Genomic DNA, 19,486 nt, shown 5'->3' on the forward strand with positions numbered 1-19,486 from the left:
TTTACAGATTCAATGCAATCCCTATTAAAATACCAATGACATATTTCACAGACCTAGAACAAATACTCCATAAATTCATATGGAACCAAAAAAGACCCCGAATAGCAAAAGCAATCTTGAGACAGAAGAACACAGCAGGAGGAATCACAACACCAGATATCAAACAATACTACAAAGCCACTGTAATCAAAACAGTCTGGTACTGGCATAAGAACAGACATATAGATCAGTGGAACAGAATAGAGAGTCCAGAAATAAACCCAGGCCTCTATGGTCAACTAATCTTTGATAAAGGAGGAAGGAACATAAAATGGAGTGAGAAGAGCCTTTTTAACAAATGGTGCTGGGAGAACTGGATAGGGACCTGCAAAAAAATGAAACTAGACCACCAACTTACACCACACACAAGAATAAACTCAAGATGGATCAAAGACTTAAATGTAAGCCGTGACACCATAAAAGTCCTAGAGGAAAACATAGGCAAGAAAATATCAGATATCTCACGTAACAATCTCTTCATGGATACATCTCCTAAAGCAAGAGAAATAAAGGAAAAAATAAATAAATGGGATTACATCAAACTGAAGAGTTTCTGCTCAGCAAAAGAAAACATCAGCAAGATGAAAAGGAAACCAACCATATGGGAAAACATATTTGTCAATGACATCACAGACAGGGGACTGATTTCCAAAATATATAAAGAGCTGATACGACTAAACATCAAGAAAACAAACAACCCAATTAAAAAATGGGCAAGGGACCTGAACAAACACTTCTCCGAAGAGGACATACAGAAGGTCCATAGACACATGACAAAATGCTCAACATCATTAGCCATCAGGGAGATGCAAATAAAAACCACAATGAGATACCATTTTACACCAGTCAGAACGGCCATCATCAACAAATCAACAAGCAACAAGTGCTGGCAAGGATGTGGAGAAACGGGAACCCTACTGCACTGTTGGTGGGAATGCAGACTGGTGCAGCCACTATGGGGAACAGTATGGAATTACCTCAAAAGATTAAAAATGGAACTGCCTTTTGAACCAGCGACTCCAATACTAGGATTATACCCGAAGAATCTTGAAACACCAGTTCAAAAGAACTTATGCACTCCTATGTTCATTGCAGCACTGTTTACAATAGCTAAGTGCTGGAAACAACCTAAGTGCCCATCTGTAGATGAGTGGATCAAAAAACTGTGGTACATTTACACAATGGAATACTATGCAGCAGAAAAAAAGAAGGAACTCCTGCCATTTGCAACAACATGGATGGAACTAGAGAGAATTATGCTTAGTGAAATAAGCCAGGCAAAGAAAGAAAAATACCTTATGATATCACCTAATACAGGAAACTAAAGAACAACACAAACAAAGGAACTAAATAGAACAAAGAGCAGAATAGCAGTCAATAGGGGGGAGGGGAGAGGGAGAGAAGGGGGATAAGTAAGGGAAGGGATTAGTCAAAGAACCCATATAAAAGACTCATGGACATGGACAACGGGGAGGGATATGATTGCGGGAGAGGGGGTGGGTTGGGTGGGGGAGAGAAATTGGGGGAAAAGGGGACAACTGTAATTGAAAAACCAAAAAATAAATAAATTAATTAATTAATTAAAAAAAAACAGTGGTACATTTACGCAATGGAATACTATGTAGCAGAAAGAAAGAAGCAATTCCTGCCATTTGCAACAACATGGATGGAACTAGAAAGAATCTTGCTTAGTGAAATAAGCCAGGCAAAGAAAGAAAAATACCTTATGATATCACCTAATACAGGAAACTAAAGAACAACACAAACAAAAGAACTAAATAGAACAAAGAGCAGAAAAGCAGTCAATAGGGGGAAGGGGGGAGGTAGAGAAGGGGGATAAGTAAGGGAAGGGTTTAGTCAAAGAAGGTATATAAATGACTCATGGACATGGACAACGGGGAGGGATATGATTGCGGGAGATGGGGTGGGCTGGGTGGGGGAGAGACATTGGGAGAAAAGGGGACAACTGTAATTGAAAAACAAAAAATAAAAAAATTAAAATAAAATGATTGCTGTATCCAGCAAAGCTATCATTTGGAATGGAAGGGCAGATGAAATGCTTCCCAGAGAAGGTAAAGCTAAAGGAGTTCATTATCACCAAGCCATTATTATATGAAATGTTAAAGGGACTTATTTAAGAATAAGAAGATCAAAACTTTGAACACTAAAATGACAACAAACTCACAACTATCAACAACTGAATCTAAAAAATAAAAACAAAATCCAACTAAGCAAACCAGAAAAGGAATAGAATCATAGGTATAGGGATCATTTGGAGGGTTATCTACTGGGAGGGGGAAGGGGGAGAAATGAAGAAATGGCGAAGAGATTAAGAAGCATAATTGGTTGGTACAAAGTAGACAGGGGGAAGTTAGGAATAATATAGGAGAGAGTGAAGCCAAAGAACTTATATACATAACCCATGGACATGAACTAAGGGAGGTGGGATTGCTGGGGGACAGGGGATACTGGGCAGAGGGAAGCAAAGGGGAAAAAAATTAGGACTACTGTAACAACATAATCAATAAAACATACTTAAAAAAACTGGTGTATTTTTGTGTAGCCTTTTTAATATTGAAGAGAGAAGAAAATATGCAATAATTTTGATAAAGTATGCATCATTATTTCAAGAAAGGTAAAAATATGACTGAAACACAAAAAAAGATTTGTGCAGTGTATGGAGAAGGTGCTGTGACTGATTGAATGCGTCAAAAGTGGTTTGCAAAATTTCATGCTGGATATTTCTTGCTGGATGATGCTCCATGGTTGGGTAGACCAGTTAAAATTGATAGTGATTGAATCAAGATATTAATTGAGAACAATCCACATTATACCACTCAGGAGATAGCTGAAATACTCAGAATATCCAAATCAATAAGTTATTGGTGAAAATAAAAAATGTGTCTTATTTTACAGAAAAGACTAAATAGACTCTTTGGCCAACCCCATATGTAGAATGCTTTGTGGAAAGAGAACATATCTCCCATAGTCGATCCCTTAGTCAGGTGAGCCCACTTTCCTCTTCCATTAGCTTGTCTTCTTTGTCAGCCTCCACAATATGGAGCCTTGTTTTGGGGACCTCAGAGAAGTTGAGAAAGTTTGTCAAGTCAAATGAAGAGAGACATAGACTTATGTTGTGGTTGAAGCTCAGTAAGCCAAGATTGCCCTCATGGACTATAAATAGCCTTGGTAGCCAAACCATTGGTGGTCTGTCCCTTCCTCCTGTTGAGGTACTAAGTCAAGCCATTGCTAGAAACAAAAAAATGCCCTAAGATTGCTCTCACATGGGTCTGCCTGGCATGGTCAGCGTATGTAGAGATGCACAAAAGTGATAAAGTTGCATTGAAGGCTGGGGCTCTCACTATGTGAGACACACACTTGATCTTGGTTCTGGTAGCACTGTTAGAGGCACTGGGGGCAGCCTCCATTCTCTACAAGCAATAAGAAGCCACAGGCAAGCATCCTGATTATAGTATCCTTACCTGGTTCCATGGATTCCATCTTCAAAATGTTTTGGGATCTTTACGAGAATGACTGCAAAAAGCACAACCCTTTAAAAAATGTGAACCCATACATATCTCTATATAACTTAAATGATTTAGGACCAATTGTAAGTGAATGTATTTTTATTTCCATGTTGATTTGCCCCTAAGCAGTATCTCATTCTAAATAACAGTATACTGAAAAGTATGTGTGTGCATCTCTTAATTGTTGGTGTCTAATTAGCTTAAGATATAGAAAGATTTGCTTTAAGATATTATCCTAGATTGTTTATTCTACAGAGAAAAAAAAGTGTTTCTCACTTATGTGCCCTTAGATTCTCATGATGCAGTTTTGAGATTTAACGCTGCTCCTACACGTGGCTATGAGAAAGATGTTGGAAATAAAACTACTGTGCGCATCATTAATTCCCAGGTAAGATGGGTGGAATGTTTTCATGGATGTGCATTCCATAGGTAAATAGTTTAACTGGACAAGTGAAAAGAAATTACTCAATTACCAATAATCATGATCTTCCTTATTTCTATGGGTCTTGTAATTACAAAGAATGAATGAGGAAAAAATGTAAACAAATGGGAATTCGTGTGTGACATGAACAGAAAAAAATGAGTAAGATCAAAATGAAAAATCTGTACATATGTATATATTCATAGACTTACCATGTTGCATCCTGTGGACTTAGAAAAGGTATTAAACTTGGAAGAAGTCATTGCCATGAGAAGGCAGAGGGTAAAGGAGAGAAAAGCAAAGGTACAAAATTCAAGGCCAGTAGGGTAGCTTGAAAACTTTAGTCTGTTATTTGAAAATTTTAAAAATTAAAATGGATTGTTGAATTGAAAATGAAAATATATCTTTTCTTGGTATTCTTAATGTTTTCCAAATTTGTAACAAAATCATCCTCAGAACAAATCACAATAATTTCTAGAGTTTCAAACTATATAGAAAAACATGAGGTGATAAATGATTTATGATGAGTGTTTGCAGAATAAAAGGTTATATTTCTGCCTTCTACCCTGAGCCAGGCAGCATACAACAAGGTAAAAAACAATTACCATATTTTCTTAATTTATAGATGCCATTGATTGTATGAGTCATCATTCATTTAACAATAGCTTTTCAGAGAGAAGATAAATCCCACCAAATTAAAATACATGTAACCTGTAAGATACATTTTAACTTCAGAAACATTAAAATGTGAAGAAAAAAACTAAAAAATTGCACCTTAAAACTGAGGAAAACAATATATTATTTTTTCAAAACTGTACTTTAAAAAATGATACTTGGCAGGTGAGATTGAAGAACTCATCCAGGACTAAATAGGGCCACAGATGGAGGACAGTCATTCCAGGGCTGACTCAGGTGACTGGCCTGCTGTGATCTCTTTGTCCTGAGACTAGTGCGCTGGAGGCAACTTCATAATTCAGTTCATCCCCAGCTGCAACTCTCTCTCCAAATTACCTATGAAGGCAATTGTAGAAGGTTGTGGGGGCCTGAATTAGCCAGGGGGTTACACCTTTCAGGAGCTGATTCAATGCCACTAGATATGACTGCAGTGCTTGGTAAAAATGTAAAAACTGGTGGATTTCAAAACAATTTTAGTTCTCCAAACATTTCTTTTAAGTGATTTAACATGTGATGCCAGCCTCTCTTCTCTCCCCCAGAGGAAAACAAAGTCTTAGGAACTTTTTAAAAATGCATCAGAACAAGGAAAAAATATTTTTCGTCTCTATTTAAAATATTACTTTGAAGAACCAAATACTTGCTTTGAAGTGATTTTTCTATGCATTTGCAGATTCTGACCAACCCCAACCATCACTTCATTGAAAGTTCACTGTATAAAGATGTCATTTTGGTGGCCTGGGACCCCGCTCCTTATTCTGCAAATCTTAACCTGGTAAGTTTTTCCTTTGTTGCCCCTGTCTCAACCCTAATGGTCAGAAGGTACCTTTGACCATTTACTCATAGGAGCAAATAAAGGATTAAGCTTTGGTAGACATAATGAAACTGATTGTGGGTGCTACTTAAATACATGTGATCCATATTATTTTGATACCTTCTCCCATACTGGGAGCAGGATTTTTTTTTTAATGTCCAAATGTTCAGAAATTCCTAGTTACACTGGAGGTTGGGCTGATTAAACTGAAATTGTTCCCATTATGATAGGGTTACATCGCCTTCCAAGAAGTTACAAGACCTTTTGAAATAAATTGGAAGTCCTTGGCTAGAAAATCTAAATTTTTGTATCAGTAGCTTATTATTATTTAAATGAACCTGTTATAGGCTTTCCTTGAGTGTGTCACTCTTTGGCTCTAGCTTCTAAACCTATTTAATCTTGTGATATAACATAAACAAAATTTTTACTAGCCATCAAAATGTAAGCAAGTCATATACATGACTTTCTGGTAAATCATTGCCTATCTAGACAAGCAGCTGATTACTCTTGGTGAAACCTTGGATGAAAGCTAGTGCAGTGTTTTTTTAAGAGGGCTGGGAAGATGGATGATAATTTAACTTGTGGAAGATGCTGTGCCAATGAGTGTTTTTCGACTTGTTCTGCTATGACTCAAGAGAATGCAGTCTTGTTGAGGGGAACCTATCTTGGCTCCACCAAGTGGCAGCTTTCTAAGGGAGCTGTCCAAGGGTGAAAGGAGTGTTTGGTCTGTGTTCACCTTGACACTGAGATTGGACCTTTACTGAGCTGATTACTAACCAGCTGTTCACCAGGATTGCTGATCAGAACCACCTGCAGAGTATTTTTCCCATATAACTATCAGAGCCCCAGTTCACTGTAGCATTCAGCATTGATGTGTGTTTTTTGAGAAAGCCTGGTAGGTTTTCATATGTACCCTCTGTTGAGAATCAAGCATCAAATCCGTATTTGAACTTTCCAGCTTCCTTCCCAGCCTGAGGTTCTCTGGCTTTAAGATCTAGTAGTTTCTTGCAGTTCGTGGACAGACAGAGAACTTCTAGCTGTTGGACCTTGTTTTTTGCTCTGTTTAGCCCCATTGGACTGGACGATGGTGGTGCTGAATATGTGACAGGGCTGCTGCCTGTGGAGCCTGGCCTTCAATACCTCTGGGTCAGGAGTGGGAGGAGGAGTAGAGAAGCAAGTCCATGTCCTTCTGGCACCCTTCCCACTGCCTCAGGGCTTGGAACCATAGTTCACTTAAGATGATCTGGCCCAGTTATTCTCAATATTCTTAAAACAGAACATATTCAACCTTGGAATATTCCATGGGATATTACTGTAGACCAGAGTATCTGTTTGAAGGGAGCAAGGGGCCTTAAGCCCTTTGAGCTGAGCCTGTCCTCCATATATGTACTCCAAATTCCATTTCATGGTGGTACCTGAGATACTTCTGCAAACATTTTTTAAACCAACCTATAGTTAATTGTTTTTATAAAATATTTTATGTACAATTAATTAATATATACTTACAGTATACATTTTGATGAGTATTAAATATATAGTCATTATCTACCACCACAATTAAGAAATAGAATATTTTTAATCACTCCAGAGAGTTCCCTTGTGCCCCACCTATCAGTCTTTCCAACCCTAACCCCAGGCATAGGCTTTAACTGATTTGCTTTGTCATTATAGATTAGAGTTGGAAAACATTTTTAAGCCCAGGGGTCAGCAAACTACAACCATGAGCCAAATCTGGCCCTGGTTTTTAAATAAAGTTTGTTGTTTTTTTGTATTTTTTTCATTGCCATTTAACTCCATATAACCCCTTCCCTCCTGAAATCACCCCAACTGTTGTCCATTTCTATAAGTCCTTTACCTTTTTGCTTTATCCCTCTACCCCCTAACCTCCATCCCTCTTAGCTGTCATCCTGCTCTCTTTCTATGAGTCTGTCTCTATTTTGCTTGTTAGTTCAATTTGTTCATTAGATTCCACATATGAGTGGAATCATATGGTACAGTATTTGTCTTTCTCTGACTGGCTTATTTCACTTAAAATAAAGTTCTCCAGGTCCATCCATACTGTTGCAAAAGGTAAAACTTTCTTCTTTTTTACAGCTGAGTAGTATTCCATTGTTTAAATGTCCCATAGTTGTTTTATCCACTCATCTACTGATGGACACTTAGGTGATTATAAATAATGCTGTAATGAACATAGGGGTGCTTATGTTTTTTTCAAATTAGTGTTTTGGGTTTCTTTTGATATATTCCCAGAGTGGGATCGCTGGACCAAGGGCAGATCCATTTTTAATTTTTTGAAGTATCTCCATACTGCTTTCCATGGTGGCTGCACCATCTGCATTCACACCAACAGTGCAAAAGAGTTCCCTTTTCTCCACATCCTCACCAACACTTGTTGTCTGTTGATTTATTAATGATGGCCATTCTGACAGATGTGAGATGATATCCAATTGTGGTTTTAATTTGCACTTCTCTGATGATTAGTGACATTGAGCATCTTTTTATATGTCTATAGGTCATCTGTATGTCCTCTTTGGAGAAGTGTCTATTCAGATCCTTTGCCCATTTTTTAATTAGATGGTTTGGTTTTTGGTGTAGAGTTTTGTAAGTTCTTTATACATTTTCGATATTGACCACTTATCAGATATATTGTCGAATATGTTCTGCCATTCTGTGGGTTGTCTTTTTATTTTATTGATGGCTTTCTTTGCTGTGCAAAAATTTTTTAGCTTGATGTAGTCTCATTTGTTTATTTTTTCTTTTGTTTCCCTTGCCTGGGGAGACATATTAGATAAAATATTACTGCAAGCAATGTCTATGTTTCCTTCTAGGATTTTTATGGTTTGGGTTTTAATATTTAAGTCTTTAATCCATTTTGAATTTATTCTTCTATGTGGTGAGTTTTATCGGAACAAAGCCATGCCTTTTATCTTGGATCTTGTGTGGCTGCTTTCCCAGTACAAAGACAGAGTTGAGTAGTTGCTGCAGACTGTATAACCCAAAAAACAAAACATGTTGATTATCTGGACCTTTACAGAAAGTCTGCTGACTGCTGCCTTAGCCATCTCCCCAACGTTACTAAAGAATAAAGTGTCAGACCCTCAGGGCTAGAACCCTTTTCTCTCTTTGTACTCATTCCCTCCTCCACCTCTGAATCCCTCCCTCCTGGGTGCTGCCCTGTGTCCTTTTCACAGTGTGGTCCTCAGTAGTTGATTGTGTTGATTTTTTTTTTTCTCTTAGTGGTACAAGAAGCCAGATTACAACCTGTTCACTCCATATGTTCAGCATCGTCAGAGAAACCCAAATCAGCCATTTTACATTCTTCATCCTAAATTTATATGGCAGCTTTGGGACATTATCCAGGAGAACACTAAGGAGAAGATTCAGCCTAACCCACCATCTTCTGGCTTCATTGGTAGGTATATATTAAAAATTGGAAAGATTGGGTGCACAGGCAGGGTTAGGCCTGATAATTAACACATTGCATACCAGGGAATTTAAATGCCTTTTAGAAATGACAAGAATTCTCATCACCCGTATGCAATGTGTTAATAAATATATATTCATGTTATATAATAAGAGCAACTAATAGATGGTTTTAGAGGAAAAATAGACTAACTGAAGAAGAAACATTCTGTTCCATTTTCTGTTGCTGCATAACCTACTGCCCCCAAATTCCAAGGTCTAAGAAGGCACTACTTTATTTTCTCTCATGATCTTGTAGGTCAGGATGGGCTTGTTTGGACAATTCTGTTGTTCCACAGGCATTTCTGGGGGTCACTTGGTTGACTTCATTTGCTTCATTGGACAGCTTGTTTCTCACAACAGGCCCCTTGGAAGAGACAGCTGGGAGGCTGGTCTTAGTTGGGGCTGTCCACCTATGGCTGCACGTGTTCTCTTACATGGTGGTCTCAGGGTAACTGGACTTCTTACATGGGCTCCTGGCAAGTGTCCCAAAAGACAAGAAATGAAAGCTGCCAGTTTCTTAAGGCTGAGGCCTGGAGACATGCACAACATCACTGTACTGTGCTCTATGTGTTAGCGGATTTAAGGTCCTATCAGCTTCAAGGGGAATATGCATAGACCCCACCTCAGCCATCTTTGATCCACCACCCACTCTGGTGCACATTGCTGACCTGAAGCCAGGCTGGGGAGCTAAATATGTGGACACAGGATAGTTGGTCCAGACTTTGATGAGACTAATTCTAGCACTTTTTACAGTTCTCACCACTAGAGCCCACTAGCTCTAATCCAAAAAGAGATTTTATATAACAAGATTATCATATTTGGCTTATTATGTTTTTTTCTTTTTCAGCCAGGCTTTGATCCTCAAAATTTGTGGTCTTACCCCATTTCTTTACCTATGTTTCAGCTTATTGCCCCATTATTTCTTTGATTTTACTGAGTTTGGTAACATTAAGGAATTTCTTAGATCTCCTTGGAAATATGAAAGCTAAGAACCAAAGGATATTAGTCTTGTGCATAGAAACTATTATATTCTCCACCCTAGTTTCACTGAATGTATAATCCTGTACCTTAACTTGGGCTGCATAGTGGATGCCTATGAATAAATGAGAGATTTAAGGAGATAACGCTGGTTTTATTATGGGTACACAGAACATACACAATATCTGAATTGGGGCTTGCAGATGTTGGATTGGGTTTTTGGTATTGTAATAATGTGACTATTTTATGCAGAATTCAAGACAAAATTTACGTTATGATTCTGCATATTATTTTTAATCATGGATCCCCCTCTTTTGATTTTCGAAGTCATGCCTTTGACACTCTATTTCCAAATCACTCTTTTGAGATCCTAACCTCTTTATCTTTTGTACAGTTCCATTGGAGCCTATTGATTTAGGGGGAAAATAAGATAATCTAGTTTGTTAACAAAGGGTGAACAGAACAGAATAATGTAATACTTAGATAGCATAATAGGATGTGAAGAAGTTTAATAAAGCCTTTTTCCTTATTGTTGCCTTCTCGTGAAGTAATTTGGCTAATACTTGATTAGAGCAAGAGTTTTAAGGCACATTAGGGGCCTGTCAGATATACTTATTATGATGTAGTTTGAGATAGTCATAGCTGGAAAAAAGATTTCCCCATGTGTTTTTGTTGAGACTAATCATATAACATATATAAGGCCAGCTTCCTTTCATAGCTATTTACTGAAATTTGGAATTTTCAGAGTTGATACTTCCCTTTAAGTCTTCTTTTACATGAAAAAGGGAGATTGCAATTTGATGTCTTTGCAAGAATGTCATCAGGTTGGACAGACTGAATGTGAATTCTTCTTTACCATTTACTAGCTTTCTTATTATGAGCAAGTTGCTTAATCCTGTGAGCCTCCATATGCTCGTGTGACAAATGCAAATAATAAAATCTTTGAGGGTCTACTAGTCAAGATGGAGGCATAGGTAGACATGCTTCATCTCCTTGCACAACCATGAGAAGAATCACAACTAACCTCAAAAGAAAAACCATGCAGAACTGCCGAAAATTTGAACTGTATGGAAGTCTGACAACCAAGGATTTAAAGAAACTGTATTCATCCAGACAGGTAGGAGGGACAGAGATGGGGAGCTGGGGTGGAGAGGGCAAGGTGTGGCCATGAGGCAGCAGAATGGGTGGATAAAAATTCACATATGGTGGGTAAAAATTGGGGGGATACCTTGTGAGCGAGCAATCCCAGCCCCAGGCCAGATCACACAGCCCAGGGTTCCAGAACTAGGAAAAATAAAGCCTCATAACTGCTGGTTATGAAAACCAGCGGGGGTTAAGGCAGCAGAAGAAACTTCCAGTTTCCCAAGAGAATCCATTTATAGGGGCTACACAGGCTTGGAATGTATGCAAACCCACCCACTCAGGGTACCGCCACCAGGGCAGCAGCTGGAGAAGCAGCAGTCACATACAGGAAGTGGGTAAGTGACTGGAAATTGGATGAGTGCCAGGCAAGCCTCCAGAAGTCAGGCAGCAGTTCCATTGCCCCCTCCCTGACCCCCTTCCCTCCGCACGGAGACACAAAGTGGTGAAGCGAGTTACCCCACCCTGGCAAATACCCAAGGCTCTGCCCCATACAACATAACAGGTACGCTGAGACAGGGAGACAAAGTGGCTCTACCTAGTACACAGAAACAAACTCAGGGAGGCTGCCAAGTTGAGGAGACAAAGAAACATGGCCCAAATGAAATAATAGAACATAACAGAACCCCAGAAAAAGAGCTAAGCAAAGCAGAGATAGCCAACCTATCAGATGCAGAGTTCAAAATGCTGGTGATAAGTATGCTCAGAGAACTCAATGAGTACAGCAAATGCATAAGGGAAGAAATGAAGGCTACACTGAGTGAAATAAATAAAAATCTACAAGAAACCAACAGTGAAGGTAAGGAAGCCAGGATTCAAATCAACAGTTTGGAACATAAGAAACAAACATTCAACCAGAACAAAATGAAGGAACAAGAAATTTTAAAAATGAGGAGAGTTTAAGAACACTCTGGGATATCTCCAAAAGTGCCAACATCCAAATTATAGGGATGCCAGGAGAAGAGGAAGAGCAAGAAATTGTAAACTTATTTGAAAATATAATGAAGGAAATTTTCCCTAATTTGGTGAAGGAAAGAGGCATACAAGTCTAGAAAGAAAGTCCCAAACAAGTTAGACCCAAAAAGGGCCACACCAAGACACAGCATAATTAAAATGCCAAAGGTTAAAGATAAAGATAGAATCTTAAAGGCAGCAAGAGAAAGGGAGAGAGTTACCTACAAAGCAGTTCCCATAAGACTATCAGCTGACTTCTCAAAAGAAAATGCAGGCAAGAAGGCACTGGCAAGAAGTATTCAAAGTGATGAAAAGTAAGGACCTACAACCAGGTTTACTCTACCAAGCAAAACTATCATTTATAATGGAAGATAAAGTGCTTCCCAGACAAGGTAAAGCTAAAGGAGTTCATCATCACCAAGCCATTTTTACATGAAATGTTCAATGGAGTTATTAAAGAAAAAGAAGATCAAACCTATGAACATTAAAATTACAACAAACTTACAACTATCAACATCTGAATCTAAAAAAAAAAAAGAAACTAAGCAAACAACTAGAACAGGAACAGAATCATAGATATGGATATCATTTGGAGGGTTATCAGCTGGGAGGGGGAAGGGAGAGAATGGGGGAAAAGGTATAGGGATTAAGAAACATAAAAGGTAGATAGAAAATAGACAGGGGGTTCTTAAGAATAGTATGGGAAATGGAGAAGCCAAAGAACTTATATGCATGACCCATGGACATGAAATAAGTGGGGGGATTGCTGGAGGGAAGGGGGTAACCGGGTGGAGGTGTGCAAAGGGGAAAATTGGGACAACTGTAATAGCATAATCAATAAGATACATTTTTTAAAAACCTTTGAAAAGATAAGTTAGTGGCTAACTTGCAGTTGTGATTATTTTGTAGCAGTGCTCTGTCCTGTATGGCAGCTGTTAGCCATAAATGGCTATATGCATTTAAGTCAGTTAGGACTAAATAAGAGGAAAACTTCAGTTCCTCAGCGTTACTAGCCCCATTTCAAGTTTCAGGGCCACATGCTCCCACTGGCTGCTGTATTGGGAATGCAGACAGAGAACATCTCCATCATCACAGAAAGTTCTGCAGGCAGCACTGTTAGCTTTTGCTAGTCACAAAAGAATGAAAAAGAGCAAGTTGATAAAGTGTCATTAAGTTCCTACTAGGCAGGCTGGGGTCAGTGGGGATGCCAATGTGTGGAAGGCATGGCCTAACATCATTGACTTTACATGCCACTCTTGTCCCAGTCATATCTCAGTGTGAGCTCCTCACTAAAGATGGCCGGGAGATATAGCCTGGCCAAGCTCTACCCAGCAGAGCCCTGTCACCCTCTGACTCTCCTGCCAATGTTACAACCTTTCTACCTCTTCTTGATCTTGTTCAGAAATATACTAGAGTCAGAGTCCATTCTTTAATTTGTCTGACATTCTCATATATCAGTAAAATGATGTCACCTGCATCTTAATGTATCTTCCAGAATTTTTAAAGATCAGTGAGTGTTTTTTTTTCTTTTATCAAAAAGTGTTCTCCAAATGTCCCCTCATGTTCTAAGGTCCTGTTGAAAAGCTTTTGACTTATTGTCTCACCACCTCATCATTTCCTAACACACTAACCTGTGATGTCAGTTACCGAACAAAAGAAGCCATCATCGAGCCCATCAGCGAGGTTAGGCTGTTTTCATGCACACAGTTGTGGGTTTGGCCAGGTGCACAGTGAGGACAGTGGACACTTACCATCAGAGAAGAGGAGCTACATAGCAACCCCTCGACTTTCTGCTTTCCTGATTTGCACAGGGCTCCACCTGGAGGCAAAGCAGATGACTCCTTTTCTTTATTGATGTGCTGCTCATCCAGCTGCGAAAAACTGTCTCACACTTAATGTCTTACCTCTCAAAACCTACTGCACACATTTTCCCTGTATGCGTTTATGAACCTGCATGTGTAAAGTAGAGGACTCTGAAAGGTGACTATTTTGAACACAAAAGATGTATATTTTTTATGGAAATTTAGCCAATGGCTATTAGATTCCCAGGGGAACACACCTGGCCCCTTAAACGTAATATTATTGGTACTATTTAGAGGCCTGATCCTGGGGGCTGAATTCACTGTGTAAGAGGAAGGCAGTGAAGGTAGAGAGGAAACATAATCCACAAGCTGATATTAGATGAGCACCTCTTATGTGCCGAGCACAGGCTGGGTCCCAGGGTTGTGGTAGTGAGGAAGCCAGGCGAAGGTCCTGATCCCAGAACTAACAGTGTAGTGGGTGACAGACGTTATGTAGGTATGTGCACATAAATAAAATATACAGTCTGTGATAAGTGCAGTGAAGGAAAAGAGTAGGATGTGTGGAGGTCTAGGTTCCTGCTCTTAGTCTGGCACACACAGTAAATAGAAAAAAATAATTATTTGGAGAACGGATGAATGTTCTAGCTCAGTGGATCTCAAAGTTTAGCATGCACCAGAATCACCCAGAGGGTTTGTATGCTAGTTACCTAATGCTGCAAAGCACATTACCCCACAACTCAGATACTGAAAAGAATAAGCATTTATTATCTCATACAGTTTTTGTGGGTTAGTAATTTGGGAGCAGATTGGCTTAGTATTTTCAGGAGGTGCAGTCATGCTATTTAGACTTAAGCCAGCCAGTCTACTTTTAAGGTAGCCACTTGTATGATGGCTGTTGGTCAGAGGTCACATGGACCTGTCCATAGGGCTGCTTGAGTATTTGAGTCTCCATACAGCATGGCAGCTGGCTGCCCTAGAGCAAGGAATCTGAGAGAGAGAGCAAGAATGGAGGAGGTCACAGCACTTTTCATGGTATCATAAACTATCACTTCGGCCACTTTCTGTTTACTGTACAAGTCAGCCTCATTATTGCGATGTGGAACTACGCAAAGATGTGAATACTAGGTACTGACCATTGGGGACCATGCTAGTAGCTGGCTACTACAGATTTTTTAAGGGATATCTGAGTGCTGGCCAACTAGCTGAGTTAGAGCATTGTCTACATATGCCCAGGTTGCAGGTTTGATCCCCAGCCTGGGCACATACAAGAAGCATAAATAAGTGGAACGACAAATTTCTCTCTCTCTCTCAAAAAAAAAAAAAGAAGAAGAAGAAGAAGAGGAGAAAGAAAGGAAGAAGAAGAAGAAGAAAGAAGGAGGATTGTGGGCCTACCCCTAAAGTTTCTGAACAGTTGAAGGTCACAAGAATTTGTATTTCTAATAGCTTCTCAAGTCATGCCAACTGATGGGACTGTACTTTGAGAACCATTCTTTGAACTGTTTAGAATCTTAAAGTTGGAGGGAATTTTAGAAATATAGTCCACAGGTTCTCTATATTGATAGACATACCATCCCAGTGATAGGCATTTGGCTCAGTAGGAGAACCCAGAATTCTACAAATACATTATCCTTTTTGTTTCTTTGAAAAGATAGCTATAAAATTTACTCACGTGATAGACTCGTTTTACTGCATATGTAATGACTGATTGTAAATACCTTCTTAAAAGTGGGTTTTTGCCCAGGCTGGTGTGGCTCAATTGGTTGGAGTGTCATCCTGTGCACTACAGGGTTGGGGGTTCAATTCCAGGTCAGGGCACATGTGGGAGGCAGCCTGTCAATGTTTCCCTCTCACAACAATCTCTGTCTCTCAGTCTCTCTCTCTCTCTCTCTCTCTCTCTCTCTCTCTCTCTCCTTCTCTCCCTCTCTCTCCATCTCTCCCTCTCTCCCTCTCTGTCTCTCCACCCCTGTCTGCTCTCTTTAGAATCAATGAACATATTTTTTAATGGATTTTTATTAGTTTCATTGGTTAGTTGGTTGGTTCCATCATCTTGGGAACCAGGTTCTTGGATATACTGACTAGTGGGGTATAAGTTGGGGAAACAAAAAGTAAGGTCCCAACTCTTCATGGATTTCAGGAAACTAGCCTCTCAGTAGCATCTGAGCAGATGGTTCAACAAGCATCTTTTGTTCAGGAAGTATAACATCTTTTTGTACCAGCAGCCTCCTTGATGGCACACAAATCTTGTGGGTTTGCCTTGTTGAATAGAAACTGGGGTGGGGGTTGGCATGCTGGGAAAGGGAAGCACACCTTTCGGCGTGTTTTTATTGAGAGTGGGCCTGGAGATGCTTCCGCAGCAGCAATGTCCTGGTCACAATGCCTGAGAGTCACAGGGCTTTGCTTTTCCTGGGTTCTGTGGGGTCTACGTATTATCAGTTCTTATGGAGAAGACCTCTTTTGAGCAAGATGTCCTAGTACAATCAGATTTGGGCACAAATACTTTGCAGCTAAATAAATTATTCTTGCTTATCTACAAATGAAAAGACTATTCTTTTATAGAGAAGGAGTGGCGAGTTGTAGAATTTGATGAACACGTTGACCTAGCACTGAAGTAAGAACCTCTTAGTTTGCAGTTCACTTATGTAGAGAATTTATCAAAGCTAATAATTTATTATGCTTTTTTATAATGAAACTTAATTAGAAATACATAAGTGAACAATTATAATGTTGATGCAATATAAATAAACTTTAATATTAAATGAGTTAAACTATACTGTCATATCAAACCTATTTAATGTTAGTATGATCTTTTTTGTTTTAATATCTATGATGTATACTGAAGTTAGTCATCTCAAATTCCTAAGTGAATATTTTTAAACCATATTTTCTACCTTTTTAACATCATATTATCACAATTTTACCAAAAAACTCATAGTCACGCACTGAATACTGAATGACTTCCAAAACATTTAAATATGACTGTACAAATACATTTTGACTTTTGGAAACAAGGTCATCAAGTGGAAATTAGTGAAAACTTGACTAACTTTTTAAGCAATCTCATTTTATTTACATATGTCAGAGGAGATTTAGAGAGATTACTTTGCCTGCCATAGACATTACTGAAAATCTTTCAGTAAACCTTAAGGAGTAGAGTGACTCTCTTGCTTTAGAAGATTTTTTTTTTTTTTTTTGCAACTTTTTTTGAAGATTCTCCTTTACAGAATCTATAAGAAGGGGAGATATATACATTCTAATAAAATATTTAAACATTTTTTTAATACCAAGTAACTCTCCCACTCTCAGTATGCCGTCCTGATTTTATTTTAGTCTATAATTGTCCAAATTTTGACCTCATCTAGATTTACTTATTCTAAACATTGTTGTAATAAATGAGGCTCCTTCAATTCATGGCACCGTAAAACAGGCACACCATAAATGTTAGCTTAATGAGTGCAGGGAGGAACAAAAGAATGGGAAGCTGTAACTTATGTCACCTCACACTCTCACCTGTGGTTCATCTGGTCTCACACATAGAAGGATACCCACCTTCTTTTGTACCATTTTATGTGTGGTTAAAACTTTAGGCTCTATAGAGACCAGGATCAAATCATGGCTCAAACAGTCAACTAAATATGTGATCTTAAGCAAGTTACTGAATGTATCCAAGCCTCGCTTTTTTCAACTAGAAGACACTGATAGTACCTTTATCTCTGAAGTAGAATGTGCCTAGTACAATAGCTAATATTTACTGTTTACTATTATTGTGATGTATCTCATCTAAAACTTTATGCTAGATCAAATGAGACTATATCCCCAAATGTATAAAGACCTTTTTTCATTAAGATAAATCAAAACAATTATATTGATGAGTCGTTATTATATCTATGTACTAATGATATGCTATAGTTGATTCAATATTTTTTTCTTTAACCTATTCCCTTAAGTTCCCAGAAGTATTAGTGCTGACTAAAGGGTATGACATTTTGATAATTGTTGTTAAGTCCTCATACTGCTTTTTCTTTGAATTCCTGATTAGTCCATATTTGTCCTTACAGTTCCGAGAAAGAGGCACGTCAATAGATACATTGGAAATATATTACTTGTACCACCCTTTTCTCCAGCGAAATATTAAAGGGGGTTTACACCTCTTGGTCTGCACTTGCATTTTTCAAATTAAAAGAAAGTAACATGGATCATACCAATTTAGATGATCCATCTTATTGGATAATCTAGATGATTCATCTTATTGGATTTCTTACCCAAAGCCCACTGGGGAGCTAGTTGTTCACATATGAATAGCATTTCTTTCTTTCACCTTTACTTGAGTATTAAAGATTGACCTTGTTATTTGGTACCGTGAAGTCATTTTGACTGTATTATAGCCTGACTGAGGGTAAAAAATTATTTACTTGGAATGCCATGGCTTTCATTTTGCTCTTATAAAGACAGGTATTTTTATAGAAGGTCGGTGAGCTCACCTGGAGTCACAAAGCATAGCTGGATTGGTGTGCCACCTACATGAGGTAGGGCATTCAGCCAAGCCAGGAGGTACCAGTTTCACAGCCCAGGCTCATAGGCTGAGCACCATCAGGCAGACAAGCCTGGAGCATAGGATTCAACCTGCAGCACTGAGATGGACTCACTTAAAATCTACTACTGACAGTATTTTTATTATAGAAATCACTGTTATCTCCCCCCCTTTTAAAAGACAGCCACAGTTTATTATAAATACTATTTCTAAAATTCATAGAGCCATGACTGGTGTGGCTCAGTGGGTTGGGCATCATCGCAGAAACAAAAAGGTTGCAGGTTCAGTTCCCCATCAGGGCACAGGCCTGGGCTAGATCCCCAGCTGGGAGCATGAGAAAAGCAACTGATTGATGGTTCTCTTACACATCGATGTTTCTCTCCTTCTCTCTCTCCCTCCCTTCCCCTCTCTCTAAGAATAAATAAAATCTTTTAAAAATAAAATAAAATTCAAAGATACAAACATTTTAATTTTAGGCTGTTTAATACACACACAAGAATAATATGCTTAACACGTCATAACTTCCTTTCTTTTTTCTGTTTTATATTGCTTTTTGGGTTCTGATTTTTCAGTATATCATCCAAACTCATGATTAACACAAAGAAACAATATATTAACACAAAATAATAAGCCACTGAACATCCATATTTATGATCCTGTAAAATGCATAACAATTATGTTGGTTAGAAAACTTTTTGCATTTCCCTGTAAATAATGAATTCTGAATGTGTATTACCATCAAATAAATGAGCTAAAAATTGGCCTTCAAGTATTATTTTTCATTATATAATTTTACTTAACATAGTAGATGCTTCTTAAATTATTTTTTTATTACATGAAGTTCAAATTTCCAAACAACCTTTTAATTACAAATATTTTGGGGAAATCTCAACTTAAAAATACTTTTGTTCCTTAAATAGTCTTAGTTCTCATAAGTTTGCATTTTATAATGAATTTATGGAGAAACCACAAAACAGCTATTAGATTTCCATTAGACTGGCATATTCAGTACATGTAGCCTTACATCCTCACCACTCATTGAGAAATACATTTTGCAATGTCCTATTGATCCATCTCAAAAATTACTAATTTACCTAATATAAAATTTACATTCAGTAGTTACTGGAAGTGATATAAGCCAGTATT

The 19,486-nt window shown here is 38.4% G+C and overlaps 1 protein-coding gene across 1 annotated transcript in view; it reads left to right on the top strand.

Annotated features, from left to right (window-relative positions):
• Positions 1 to 19,486, top strand: part of ST6GAL2 (ST6 beta-galactoside alpha-2,6-sialyltransferase 2) — a 52,804-nt gene that overhangs the window by 25,094 nt on the left and 8,224 nt on the right. The window contains exons 2-4 of the mRNA XM_090271778.1: positions 3,857 to 3,954; positions 5,333 to 5,434; positions 8,711 to 8,885. Coding sequence (XP_090127904.1) covers positions 3,857 to 3,954; positions 5,333 to 5,434; positions 8,711 to 8,885 — 375 coding nt within the window. The remainder of the gene's footprint in view (positions 1 to 3,856; positions 3,955 to 5,332; positions 5,435 to 8,710; positions 8,886 to 19,486) is intronic.

This window comes from Furipterus horrens, unplaced genomic scaffold, assembly GCF_987537825.1.
Source record: "Furipterus horrens unplaced genomic scaffold, mFurHor1.1.pri manual_scaffold_3, whole genome shotgun sequence".
Lineage (NCBI taxonomy): Eukaryota > Metazoa > Chordata > Mammalia > Chiroptera > Furipteridae > Furipterus > Furipterus horrens.